This window comes from Sapajus apella, unplaced genomic scaffold (assembly GCF_009761245.1).
Source record: "Sapajus apella isolate SASKATOON/1434 unplaced genomic scaffold, GSC_monkey_1.0 scaffold10, whole genome shotgun sequence".
Taxonomy (NCBI): Eukaryota; Metazoa; Chordata; class Mammalia; order Primates; family Cebidae; genus Sapajus; species Sapajus apella.
In genome coordinates, this window is record NW_022436950.1 from 38,868,899 (window position 1) to 38,882,884 (window position 13,986).

Consider the following 13,986-nt stretch of genomic DNA (forward strand, 5'->3'; position numbering starts at 1 on the left):
ATAATATTTTCTTAGGAAAAAAACAATAAATTTACTTCAGGGTATGAATTTCTCTCAACGACCTGCACAGAGGAAATGATTATATAGATTGAGGCAGTTTTCCTGTGGCCCATTATTTCTGAATAGCAAGAATCATTTAGAATAGGTTGGTTGATCTTATTTGCCTGGCTTGATTAAACATTTCTTTAGCAATTATAGAGTTACATGATGCTGTAGTGTATTTGGCTTTCTTTTGGCAGGACAAATGTTTGGCTTTGTTTCAGAGGGTAACCAGCAAGAATTTGCATTGTAATGCAATCCTGGCTTGAAGAAAATAGTAAAAAGTTATGAAATAATGAGTAGCTATACACTTTCAAAATTCTTGCATTCACAGTTCAATAAAAGAAGTGGAGACTTGAACTAAGGTAAGGGTTTGAATTCTCATAACCACTTGCAAAACATACTCTTTTTTCTTTGTTTTTTTGCTCGGATTTGAAAAGTTAAGTAAACAAGACCTTGGCAGCAGTAGACAAACAGCATTCTTTTGGTATCCACAGGAAAACATTTGTACTATCCACTAGCACCTCCCTTTAATAGAGAAATTCTAGAAGAGTTGCCATCTCCCTAGGGGAGGAAATACGGAGCAGCAGAAAAAACAAATTTTGGGAGCAGTCGGATGAAACCCAGTGTCCCTCAGTGCTTGTCAACTGAGGGACCTTGGGCACATTACATAACCACGCTGAGCCTCCTTCTTTTCATAGCTGCATGTGGAGTGCGCAATACACAGGGCCAGTATGCTCGGTTTCAGCTATAACTACCTCTTCCTCTTGGCCAATGGTGCTAAAAACAAGAATATTGGGTTGCACATCAGGCACAGCGTCAAGGACAATGAAAAGCAAGGAGCTCCAATTCCAGTCATAGATGATGCCTTAGCTAAATCTCAAGCATTCAAAGCAAAGTGGGACCAGACAATTATTTGGTCCATTCACTTAAATGACTTAAGAATCCCTGTGTAAAGGAGAACATGTTAAAAGGTCAATGAACTGTGAAGTTTATTCCTGGCTTTCTGGATGACTTCTCTTCCACTCTCGCTAGTTGAAAGTTGTGTAATTATTTGCAAATGATGGGAAGATTTGAGACCCTTAATTTGTGTGTGTTTGTGTACGGTGGCAATGGTGGTGCTGGTACAAGGGTTTAAGGAGGCAGAGCTGTGGAGGGAGTGGGGAGGAAGAGAGGGATGCAGAGAATCCCAGCAAAGAGAAGTCAGTGCCTGATGGCTTGGATGAATACAGGTGCAATTACAAAATGTGGTCTGAAGTTATCAACACAATCAAGCACTTTGCATCTGATAATCCTGACACCTTTACAGGCATTACAGAGATTCTCTCTGTCTCTTTCTCATCTTTCTTTCCCTTCCTCCTTTTTCCCTCCCTCCTGCCTTCTCTTCTCCCCTTCCCCTAAGAACTACAGATACAGATTGATATAGGTTTGTCACAGTCACACAGCAAATCAGCAGCTCACACACCAGTCACCTGAACCTGGGATCTTCTTGGCAAACATTAATAAAAGATTGCTTCTATCATGGTTTCTTTCTTTATATGAATTTAATAGCAATGTAGAAAACTTCCTTTTCTTCCATTCTCACACACACACACACACACACACACACACACCAACTTCATCTGACTCCTTGGAATGAGACATTATGTCTCCATCATTGGCTGCATCTTGTGAAGTTTTAGCAAAAGCCCCTGTTCCTGTGTCTGCCTGACAGGTTTGCCACATGCTCCCTGGAGAAGGATGAACAATGTGGATGGAGCTGCTCCAGGGGCCATTTGTATCTGCCTAATGAGTGTGCTCGTCCAATCAAATTCTGTCTGTCTATGTTCCCAACCCTCTTATCTCCCCACCTTGCTCTGTTACGCCCACTTTCCTCCTCCCTTAAGCCAACCTGGAACTTTAATTTCAATTTAGCCCTTACATAATATATATTTCTCCTTGCCCTGGGGGCAACCTACTGGAATAAGCTCTCTCTCTCTCTCTCTCTCTCTCTCTCTCTCTCTCTCTCTTTTATTTTTGAGATGTAGTCTCACTCAGTCACCCAGGCTGGAGTGTAATGGCTCTATGTAGGTTCATTGCAAACTCTGCCTCCTGGGTTCAAGCGATTCTCCTTCCTCAGCCTCCCGAGTAGCTGGGATTACAGGTGCTTATCACCACGCTAGGCTAATTTTTGTATTTTTAGTAGAGATAGGGTTTCACCAGGTTGCCCAGGCTGGTCTCAAACTCCTGGCCTCAAGAGATCTGCCCGCCTCAGCCTCCGAAAGTGCTGAGATTACAGGTGTGAGCTACTGCACCCAGCCTTACGCTATCTTCTTACAGCAGCAGCAAGAACCTGCCTCAGTCAGGGACATGGAGCTAAATTGTGCTAAGGAACTACATTCAGGGAAGTTTCTTGATGATAAATGTACTTCTTTCTTAATTGGTTTTTAAATCACAAAAGAAGGCTTATTTTTTTTTAAAAAAAAAGTATGTAAAGTAAAAAGTGAAAATCCTCTATCCCAGTGTTTACTTTGCAGAGGCAACTGTTATCAGATTCCTGTGTATCCGTACAGAATTTTCCCATTCAATATAGATAGATACATACATTATTTTTGATGTTCTCTAAAAAGTGGACTCAAATTATTCATGCAAATTTAAAATTTCCTTTTTTTTCCAGTTATAGGTTGGCACAAAAGTATTTGCAGTATTTGCCATTACTTTCAATGGCAAAAACTGCAATTACTTTTGCACCAACCTAATATTTGGGCTCTCTGTGCCTCAGTTGCTTTCTGTAAAATAGACAAAAATAAGAGTATCTCCCTTGGGGTTGTTAAGCTTAGAACAGTGCCTGGCACATAGGAAAGTAAGCTCTCAGTAAACTATTTTTATTATTGTTATAAATTATTAACAGTCATCTACTGATTTACCTTAGATTGTTTTAAATTTTTCATTATTATAAATAATGCTGTGATGAAAATCCTTAATTTCATCTTTGCACATATGAGCAAGTATTTCTTTTGGACAAATTCCTAGAGTTGGAATTCCTGGGTTGAAGGCTATGCACATTGATGAATCCAACTAAATCACCTTCTAAAATGTGTTCCTTAATACAACAGATCACATCCACAGCCTTCTCCAGCTCTGAGCACTATCCCTACTGTCCAGTTTTCCCTTATGTGGGGGAAGTGACAGTTCATAGGAGGCATTTCTCTTGTTTGGTGAGGTTATCCATCTTGCTACACATTTAGTGAGTATTTGTATTTATTCTTCACTTCTTTATTTTCTCCTATTAGGATCTTTATTTATCTATCTGAAGAATTTTATTATATACAATAGGTACTAACCATCATTTGCTATAAATGACCAGCTGTCCTCTGCCAGTTTGAACCATCCATAACATCATACACAGTGCTCACTTTCAAGCATCCTGCATCCTGGAGGAGGGAGCCATCCTCTAGCTAGCATTCCATTCCAACTGTGACTGCATCAGGTTGCTTCATTGCTCTGTCAGACCAGCTGTTCCAAGAAGGATAGCATCTGATGTGACCAGCAGGTTCCACGGTCATGCACTCACTTCCAGGCTGCTGTAAAGCAAATTCCTTTACTTTGCTGTAAATTGGCCCCGTGTGATGTTACATGGGATCTTTTGATGATTAATCTAACACTGTGTAAGCCCTTAGATAGTGGTGATGGCTAAGACCTTGCAGGCAGGAAGGGTAAACCTTTATCCAGAAAATGTAAAAGTGAAACACTGCCCCTTCCAGGATAGAAAGGGTTCAGTGTAGTCAGCTTGCCACCAAATGGCCAGTTGGTCTCCTAGAGGGATGGTGTCAAATTGGGGACCAGCTTTTGTCTATGTTGGGGGCAGGCTGGATGTCCAGTAGCAGCAGCAGCTACATGGCAAGTGGGAGCCCATGCTGTTGGGCCCATGCACAGTCTCCATCCCTGATACCATTGGGTCAGCACTGACTGGGGTGACAGGTGACAGAGTTAGCTAATATCACATGGTCATGTCATTTGGTCCCCTTAATTGGTTAGCAACTGTTTCATGTTGGGAGCTTCCTACTGGGTGTTAACTTGTGTTACAAAAATCTTCACCCGTCATGCCTAGTTCATGTGCCCATTCATATGCCATCTTGTCCCCAGTCTTATAATTTTCCAGCCCCCACCCCCAGGCCCTTGACCAGCTGGCCAAACCATTTGTTCCATGTATAACCTAACCTTGGATTGGGCCACTCCGGTTTTCCACATAACATGGACAATCAGTGTGCTCCCCAAAGCCCTGCCCATTGGGAAAATTTCCCCTTGTCACTTCTAAAAGGGGTTATACTGCCAATACCACATATCTGGATTGTACCCATGTATGAAGCCAACCCTCTTGTGAACTCAGCTCTGTCTGTTTCCTTCTCCATTAGCTTAAGGACCCCTCCACTCTGTCTAGCAGTGCTGGGTGTGAGTGGAGGGAGAGACATAAAACACCAGCGTGGGTCACTGTGTCTGGGGTACCTGCTTCTGTGGCTGGTTTATTCCTCCTGCTCCTGCTCGTGCTTGGTTCTGGATGTTCTGCTTCCTTCTTACTGTATAGCTTCTGCTTGCCTGACCTTAAAACTTGTGTTTTCACAAGATCCTCAAGTTACTTTTGTGCCTGTAACTGCAGAGCAGCACTGGATAGTGGCAGTCAGACCCAAGGAGGGGTAAAAGTGACAGAACCCTCCAGACAGAGGACACAAGCAAAGGCTCCAGAGTGAGAACTATAGCAAGAAACCCAAACGGGAAAACGGAAGGGATCATGAGCCAATGCTGGAGACTAGATAACCTAGGGTGCAGGTGCCATCTTAGGGATTTGGGACATTGTTCTGCTGAGATGAATAGGAAGCCATTGAAGGGTTTTAGGCAAGAGTGTAACATGATGATTTTGTGTGTGCATCTGCATGTGTACATGCCCATAAATTCATGTATATCTTTGGCTTCAATGTGCGAATGGTTGGAAGGGAAGCAAAATGAATGCAGGGAAATCAGGAGGGGATTATTGCAATAGCCAGGGGATAAATGAAGGTGGCTTGGAGCAACATAGCAGCTATGGAAATAAAGAGAGGAGAGGCAGATTCAGGAACTGTCTCTGAGGTGGGATTGACAGGATTTTGTGTCTGGATAGATGTGTGCACAAAGAGAACAGAGCATCACAGATCATTTCCCCATTTCTGGCTTAGCAACCTGTGGATGGCTGTACAAACAAGATCTGCTTGGGACACATTTGAGGTGCCTTTGAGACATCCGAGTGGCAATGAAAAGCAAGAGTTGGGTTTACAGAGCTAGAGCGTAAGCAAGAGAGTCAGCCATGGGACTAAAGGAGGTCACCCACCAGGGAGAGAGCTTTGGAAAGAGGACCCGTGGCTCTCTCAAGAATTCCAACATTTACAGAGGTAGGCTGGAGGGGGAGGAGTTGGCAAAGGGACAGAAGGACAGCACAGCTTCCAGGGTGACCCTTTGCAATAGAAGCAAGTCCATGTCACTTTTCTGCTCTGCAGCCACTCAGATTAAAAGCTCAAGTCCTTATAATGGCCCCCAGGTTCTACATGTCTGCCGCCATCCCTGGCTCTGTGCTAGCCCCACGGGCCCCACTGCTGCTCCACACACAGGCAGGTGCACTTGCTCGCAAGAGACTCTGCTGTAGTGCCCTGTCTCCCCAGTAATGCTCTTCCTCTAGATACCTGCTTGGCTCACAGCCTCCATCCTCATGTCCTAAGCAGGGCTTTCCCTGACCTGTTCTAACCACGGCCTGCCACCTGCTCCATCATTCTCCATTGGCCTGAACCTGCTCCAATTTTACTTCTTTCCTTAGCACTCAAGCATTAAGCATACTCCATAATTTGCTTATTTGTTATTATCTTTAAAATTGTTCTGTCTCCCCTTACCTTAATAGGATCTTCCCAAGGACAGGGATCTCTGTCTGTTTGCTGATAAACCCCAATTGCCCAGTACAGTGCCTGGCACAGAGTAAAATGCTCTATAAATACTTGTGGTATAAATGAGAAAATCTCTTAAAGGGAGATATCCATGTAACTTCTCTCTGCTACTAATGGAAATGGAGTTTTTCCCTGACTATGCCTTGCTATTTAGTCTCCCTTTGGGCCTTCCATAGTTTTGCAAAGCCATTGATTGGGACAGGTTTCTTGATTCTCACAACTTCTCAATCTTTCCCACATTTTCTATTTCTCTCACAGATACTTTAAAAAAAATTGAGGTGGCCAGGCGCAGTGGCTCATGCCTGTAATCCCAGCACTCTAGGAGGCCAAGGCAGGCAGATTGTGATTGCCTGAGCTCAGGAGTTCGAGACCAGCCTGGGCAACATGGTGAAACCCCATCTCTACTAAAATACAAAAAATTTGCAGCATGTGCCTGTAGTCCCAGCTACTTGGGAGGCTGAGGCAGGAGAATTACAAGAACCCGGGAGGCAGAAATTGCAATGAGCAGAGATCGTGCCACTGCACTCCAGCCTGGGTGACAGAGTGAGACTCTGTCTAAAAAAAAATTGAGGTATAATTCACATACCATAAAACTCACCATTATAAAATGTACAATTCAGTGTTTTTAAGTATATTCACATGTTGTAAAATGATCACCACTCATTCTAGAGCATTTTCATCACCCCAAAAATAAATCCCATAACTGTTAGCAACCCGTGCTCCCAGCAGCCTCTGGCAGCTGTTAATCTACTTTGTGTCTTTGTGAATTTGCCTATTCTGGATATTTTGTATAGATGGAATCATGCAATATGTGGTCTTTTGTGCCTGGCTTCTTTCATTTAGACAATGTGTTCAAGGCTCATCTATGTTGTCACATGTAATAGTACTTTATTTCTTTACAAGGCTGAAAAAGCTCTCTTGTATGGATATACCACCTTTTATCAGTTGATGGAAATTTGAGATGTTTCCACTTCTGGGATACTATGAATAATGCTATGAACAGTTACGTACAAGGTTTTGTGTGAATATATGTTTTTAAATTCTCCTGGGTATATACCTAAGATTATGGTAATTCTATGTTTAACTTCTATGTTAACAATGTTTAACTCCTTGAGGAAATGCTAAACTGTTTTCCACAGTATTTACACCATTTACACTGCAATGGATAAGTGTTCCGGTTTCTCCATATCCTTGCCAATACTTACTGCTGTCCATAATTTTGATTATAACCATCCTAGTGCATATAAAATAGTGGCTCATTGTGGTTTTGATTTGGATTTTCTTAATGATTAATGAGTTAAGCATAGTTTTATATGCTTACCCATTTATATATCTTCTTTGGAGAGATGTCTACTCAAATCTTCTGGCCATTAAAAATTTTATTGATACTTTATGCATATTTATGGAGTACATGTGATATTTTGTTACATGCATAGAATGTTAAATGATCAAGTCAGGGTATTTAGGGTAAAAAGAACTACCATACCATCCAGCAATTCTTTCCCTATTTTGAAATTACTTGCCTTTTTATTGTTGAGTTGTAAGAGCTCTTCATTTATCTGGTTACAAGACCTTTATCAAATACATGATTTACAAATATTTTATCCTATTCTGTGGGTTTTCTTTTAATTTCTTGGTAGTAATCTTTAAAGTTTTTAGTTTCCATGAAAACTTTGGTGAAAGTTTGCTATTTTTTTCTTTGGTCCCACTTAGATACAGTGTCTATATTCACTCTGACAAGAGGAAGGTGATAGGAGAAAGGAACAAAAGAAAAAGTGACAACTTCACAGTTCCTATTAGTGATGAAATTATTTAGAAAATTGCCTTTCACTAGGCAGTATAATTTCTGTTGGTGGATATAAGCCAAGTATGAGTCACATGCAAGTTATCGTCTATTCCATTTAGCTGGATGGATTGAAGAGACAGAGTAATGGTGAATATCACCCTAGAGGAAACCAATTAGTGTTTATAACATTGAAAATGATTTATAGATTGCTTAAGCATATCTATCAAATCTCAATGGAATACCCTGAATCACCTCCATAGGAAAGCAACACTGTGGATGATTTCTGAACTGTGGAAATTCTGTCCTTCAGATCTAACATCTTTGAGCAGAGATAGGACAGATTGCCATCTGGGAAGAGGCACGCCATTTTCTCCAGAAGTTTGCATTTGATTTAGATGGGTACATTCCAAGGAACATAGGATCCAGGTTCATCTCTTGGTATCTAGAATAAAGACAAATTTGGATGTTCAAACCTGGGAAATGTTTGTGACTTAGGTGAAAAACAGCAGAACATAAAGTAGGCTAAACACCAGCAGAGGGCAACCAGGCCGCGACAGGTCAGGGAACAACAGCCGGGGGAGGAATGGGGAGCTCCTGGGGTTATCATCTCATGCTTGAAGACAGCCCAGCAAAAAGTGGAGTGGGTCTCTGTTTCTCCAGAGTAGAGGCAGCAATTTGTGGGAGGCTTAGGGAAAACCATGAAGGATACCACAAAGAGCCAGTGTGAGTGGAAGATGGGAGGGACTCTTCCTTTGGTCTAAGTCAGGGGGGTAACTGTGAACAGCATGACTTTCTTCCACAATTAAAAACCCTGTCCCTTAAAATATCCAAGGAGGGTAGAAATGTCTGCTTGGCAAGGGCACTGTTGCCAGAGGGGACGGGTTCCTGCTAGCACACTTTCCTGGTGCCTGTTTGGGGCTGGGGTGGAGACAGACTGTCAGAGGGGCCTATATTCCTGGCCTGGGTATCCTCGGTTCAGGGCACAGTTCCTGAACTTCTGTTCCTGACCAAGGTATCCTAGAAAGGGAGAAAAACAGGAAAGGAACATAAAATTGATGGGAATGAACCTTCTTTTGTCAAATGGTATAGAATGGAGTGAAGCAGGGCAAGGCTGATGAAAAAAGGCAACCTGAGGGGCACAAGTTCAAGGGCTCCCCTGTGCGTCTGAGCAAATGCCCCCAAGTTTCCCATCACCTTTTCTGGCAAGAAAAGTCACAGTGATGGGTTCATGAAATCTTACCACAAGAACAGGGGCAAAAAATCCAGAATTTTATAATTGATTTTTTTCTGCTGGGTAGAACATACCATTTTTGTGAACTTGTCTTCACAGGCCATCCTAATCTTCTCCGGGGTCAGTGGACTATTAAGCCTCAAGGGTCCACGTAGTCCTCTTTCCCGTCGCGCTGCACTCACCGCATCATGGATAGCGAAAAACACGGAGCATCCCAGGAAGACCCCCGACTCTCCCAGACCCTTGAAGGGAAGCACGCCAACTAGAGTATTCCTCTCTCTCTTACTCTACTTATGTGTGCCTATTTATAGTAAATGTGCATGTATAAAAATATTACATATGATATATGTGGGTTTTTGTTTTGTTTTGAGACAGAGTCTGACTCTGATGCCCAAGTGTGACACTGGAGTGCAGTGACGCCATCTTGGCTCACTGCAACATCTGTCTCCCAGGTTCAAGCTATTCTCCTGCCTCAGTCTCCTGAGTAGCTGGGATTACAGACATGCACCACCACACCCAGCTAATTTTTGTATTTTTGGCAGAGATGGGGTTTCACCAGGTTGGCCAGGCTGGTCTTGAACTCCTGGTCTCAGGTGATCTGCCTGCCTTGGTGTCCCAAAGTGCTTGGATTACACGCATGAGCCACTGTGCCCAGCCTATGTAAATTTTTTCTTTAAAAAAGTAATTTAATCTTTTGATCCAATATTCCCATTCTTAGAATTCTATCCTAAAGAAATGACCTACATACAGAAGATAATTATTAGTTATGAAGATGATTATTGCAAGGTGAAAAATCAGAAACTGATGACAAAAGTAGTTCATGTTAGGTTCTAAGATTTGGAATATTAAAAATTTTATCATGATGTTAGATTAGAATTAAAATGTTTAATGAGAATTTTTCTTCTGCAATCCTAGTAAAAATCCCAAACAGCCAAGAGATGAATGTTGCCCCCCTGTCACCCAACAGGCATCACATAAACATGCAAATTTCCCCATAGACCGTAACTTACCTTAGATGAATAAAGAGTATTTGAGTTTTGAGAGGGAGGCAACAAAGAAATGTGCAACTGTGTGGGCATGTCACAGATGGCAGGGATTTTATATTGGTCTGGACCACGAGTGTGCAGAACGCCCTGGGGAGAATAATTCAGTTCCTCTATAGTATAAAGTCCCATGCCTTGAATAAATGCACCTTCAATCTGAGGCAAGAACAAAAGAAGAATTTCCACATATGAGAAAACACAGTCAACAGTAAGTAGCATTTCAACACATGCTGTCTGTTTGAATTTTAAAATTATAGTTTAAGAGCATATTCAGGGTGTCTTGGAGTATGTCGCTGAAAGCTACCCTAAAAGCCATTCTAAACATCGTGTTCAGCACTAAGTTCAAAGAAGTTCAAAGTCAAAGGACTTGGGTTCCAATCTTGGTTTGGCCATTGAAATGATTGCTCAGGAAGAGTCTTCACAGAGACTGGAGCCTAAGCACCCTCTCCCCTTCCCCCCCCCATAAGGCAGATGAAACTCTCTGACTGATGTATCCACAGATCCCAGGGCACTAGTGAAAGTTAGAATTCCATTGTCTCAACCCAGCTCCTTACCTGCAAACTGGCTAGCCTCACATCTCTGGACTCTGATTTAAGATGAGTCTTGGAAAACTCCAGACCATTCCCACTAAATGAAGTCTTGTCTCTAAAAGCCTCCTGCCCACCCGTGGCAGTCCCCGGCCCTCTTCCGTTCTCTGATGCCCACCTCCTGGTCCAACTCCCACTGCCACACAGGCCTTGCTCATTGTCATCAGCCCTGGCCTGATCAGCAGCCATGAATAGGCATGCTAAATTCCATGTGTTTCTGTAGGGTGACTTCCTCCATTCTTCTTTCACCTCAAACATCATTTCTCGTTCTTTCCTTGACAACCTGGTTCATACCCACTTCCTCCTTAAGCTTCTTTACACTTCTCCACACCATAGATTCTTCCCATTCACCAGGAACACAATGTTAGGATGGTGGGGGCAGGGAGGGGACACTAGATGGTGCCCTAAATCGGAGTTAAAGAGCTGAATTCCTCCAGGTTTGAGACAAGTATGTGAAGATTTCAGGTGGCTCCTGTGTCATTGGAGAGTGTGGGACTCTAAAGGTGTGGCCACTGATTTTTGCCTCATGGAAATGCAGATCCAGTGTGGGCACATTTTGGGTTTTCAAGAGAAGCTAGATATTTATGACTTTCCAACTATTTCAAATTTAAATTTGAAAATGGCTATGGGTGGAATCCAGCCCTACAGGCTGCCTATCAATAGCTACTGCTCTGATGACTTGAGGCTTATTATTCCAACGTGACTTCAAACTCCTTGAAGCTGAAGCCCACTGTGTGGCTAAGGTTCAGCACTGGGCACTAACTCCACTTATGTCCCAGCAGTTTGGAGCTCATCGGTCACCTCTAGCCTTGGTCTTGCCTCACTCATGCTCCCCAGTCACAGATTGTATGTTCCTTCAAAAACTACCTAAAACACCTTTATTTCCTTCCCCCTTTTAAACAGCAAGACATTTGAGCTCTGCAGTTGTTTTGAATAGAGTTGACTAAAGGGGTAGAAAAATAAGAGGATGAACTGAGCCTGACAGAATGCTCCCCCGCAGACCCCACTGCACATTTGCTTTTTACAAATACAAAATGAGACACATCAGTTACGCATACCTGGCCGATGTCAAGGGCTGGATTTATACTGCAGCCAACATCCATGACAATGTCTGTTCTGATGTTCTAGTAATAATAATAAAAAAAAGTTAAAATGTTTATTTTAATGAAGAAATATTAGGGAGAAGAAGCTGAGGAACACTTCCTGCCAGGCTGACTTTGGTATAAAGCCTTTCTTTGAACGATGCCATTTCAGAAGAGGCAACAAAGATTTTATTATATGATACAGTTTATTATGTAAAACTTTCAAAATTATACAAATACTCTTAGCCTACTGAAGCACTGTTTAGTTTTTCCTTGGAAATAATAGGAGAAAAAAAATTACTTGATTTGGATTCAAGCTGGATGATGCAACAGATTGAGTTTAATTCACTACAACAGATATAATATATGACACAACAAAAGAAAACATCTATGGCTTTCATGATCCTAGTTGCAAAGCGTAATGGCTAGCACACAACTCAACATCCAGGTACAACTGGCTGAGGAATGTTTACTGAACCACACAGTTTGGGGTGCATCCACAAAAAAGTCTTTGAACTGTCATCTGCTATTCTAGACTCTTCATTGTGGGGGCAGAGGAGAGAATAAAGCTGACACTACAACTTGTTCCTGATAACCCACAAATGAGGAGGAGTACAGCAGGCCCAGTCAGAGTGTTAGTAACACTTTGCTGTCCAGCAAATCTGTGCATTTTTAAAAAATGTGATGTAATGGTCTCTGCCATGAAACAGATTGTACTTATAATTACTAGTTGAACAAAGGAAATCCAAGAGTTTCCTTGTTTGACCTGGGACTTTCATCTAACATTTGAAAATTAGATGATCTGGAATGTTTGACCATAATAAAACTTCAGGAACTCACATCTCTTATTTAAAGACACAGTGAAGTATAAAATCCGCTTTGACACCAGTCAGCAAGACTGGCCTTGCAGGAGATAAGTGGCCTTAACTGGAGGTGAGAGAAGAAGCTATGAAGTCTTCAGTGTTAGTGAAGGTTCTGCTTTCAAAGCTGTGGGCTTAGGCTGGGTGGGCTGGTTCATGTCTCTAATCCCAGCATTTTGGGAGGCCAAGGCGGGCAGATCACTTGAGGCCAGGAGTTCAAGACCAGCCTGGTGAAACACTGTCTCTACTAAAAATACAAAAATTAGCCAGGGGTGGTGGCACATGCCTGTAGTCCCAGCTACTCAGGAGGCTAAGGCATGAGAATCATTTGAACTCTGGAGGTGGAGGCTGCAGTGAGCTGAGATCGTGCCATTGCACTCCAGCCTTGGCAACAGAGCAAGACTCCATCTCAAAACAGAAGAAAACAACCCATAAAGCCATGGGCTTTGTGCTGTGTGTGTTTTTTGTTAGGGCTGGAGAGAGTGGGTCTAGGTTGTGGTAGGCTGTCTTCAAGATGGCTCTAGATGATCCTCAACTCCTGGTATTCCCAACCACATATAGTCTGCTCCTATACTCTAACATGGCTAACCTGTATGACCAATAGGCTATGGTGGAGGTGACAGTAATCACTCTGATATTAGGTGATTAAGCTGGGTTTCTGTCTAGGGTACTCTCTCGCTTGCTCATGCTCTCTCTTTTTCTCTTGGGCTGGGCTTTCTGGAGGAAGCCAGCTGTGATGTCCTAAGGACACTGAGGCAGCCTACAGAGAGGTGTCCACATGACAAAGAATGGAGGGGCCTCTGGCCAACAGCCAGTGAGAAGCTGAGGCCTCCTGTCAACAACGCTATGACGGAGGGAGGTGGAACAGGATTCTCCTGTCCCCATTGAACTTGAGATGACTGTCGCCCCAGCTGCAGCTTGACTAAAGCCTCATGGAGAATCACCCAGATAAGCCACTCCTGGAGGCCTGCCCCTCAGAAGTCATGTGAGCTAATGAGCATCCACTGTTTTCAGCACTAAGTTTGGGGGTAATTTGTTGCATAACAACAGATAACTGATATTTAGATGTAGGTTCAAAGTAAGGAAAATTTTGCTGGAATAAGGGCAATTCTATCAACAGGGGAACGGCTGAGAGCCAGGCCCCTGGGGAAAGACCCTTGCAGAATGTCACATTGTGGCTTTTGGCCTAGCAGTGACACCCACCTGAGCTGAGATTTCGCTTTTATGAAGGCATCTGATGAGACTATATGGCACATCTCTTAAGATCATTCAAATAAGTTAAAAGAAATTACCTTAAAATTTCATACTAGGCTAATTATCACCTTGTTCTTAGATCTTAACAAGGACAAGGCATATATAGGAATGACTAAGAAAATCCACATGACTAAGTTTTCACCAACTTTTGCTTTGAGA

General features: G+C 42.6%; 1 protein-coding gene and 1 long non-coding RNA gene across 2 annotated transcripts in view; both read right to left on the bottom strand.

The window, feature by feature from the left end:
* Positions 1–391: 391 nt before the first annotated feature.
* Positions 392–2,047, bottom strand: LOC116551969. Its single transcript, XR_004269142.1, has 2 exons — positions 1,653–2,047; positions 392–819 (listed from the first exon to the last, which is right to left on the bottom strand). It is a non-coding gene; the product is annotated as an uncharacterized LOC116551969 (long non-coding RNA).
* A 5,304-nt stretch (positions 2,048–7,351) lies between these two features.
* The window catches only part of LOC116551970 (aldehyde oxidase), an 86,111-nt gene continuing 79,476 nt past the window's right edge, over positions 7,352–13,986 (bottom strand). Inside the window, exons 32-35 of the mRNA XM_032278723.1 lie at positions 11,690–11,755; positions 10,012–10,200; positions 9,076–9,243; positions 7,352–8,212 (exon numbers count right to left, since the gene is read on the bottom strand). Of these exons, the coding sequence (XP_032134614.1) occupies positions 8,162–8,212; positions 9,076–9,243; positions 10,012–10,200; positions 11,690–11,755 (474 nt within the window). The 3' untranslated portion in view covers positions 7,352–8,161. The remainder of the gene's footprint in view (positions 8,213–9,075; positions 9,244–10,011; positions 10,201–11,689; positions 11,756–13,986) is intronic.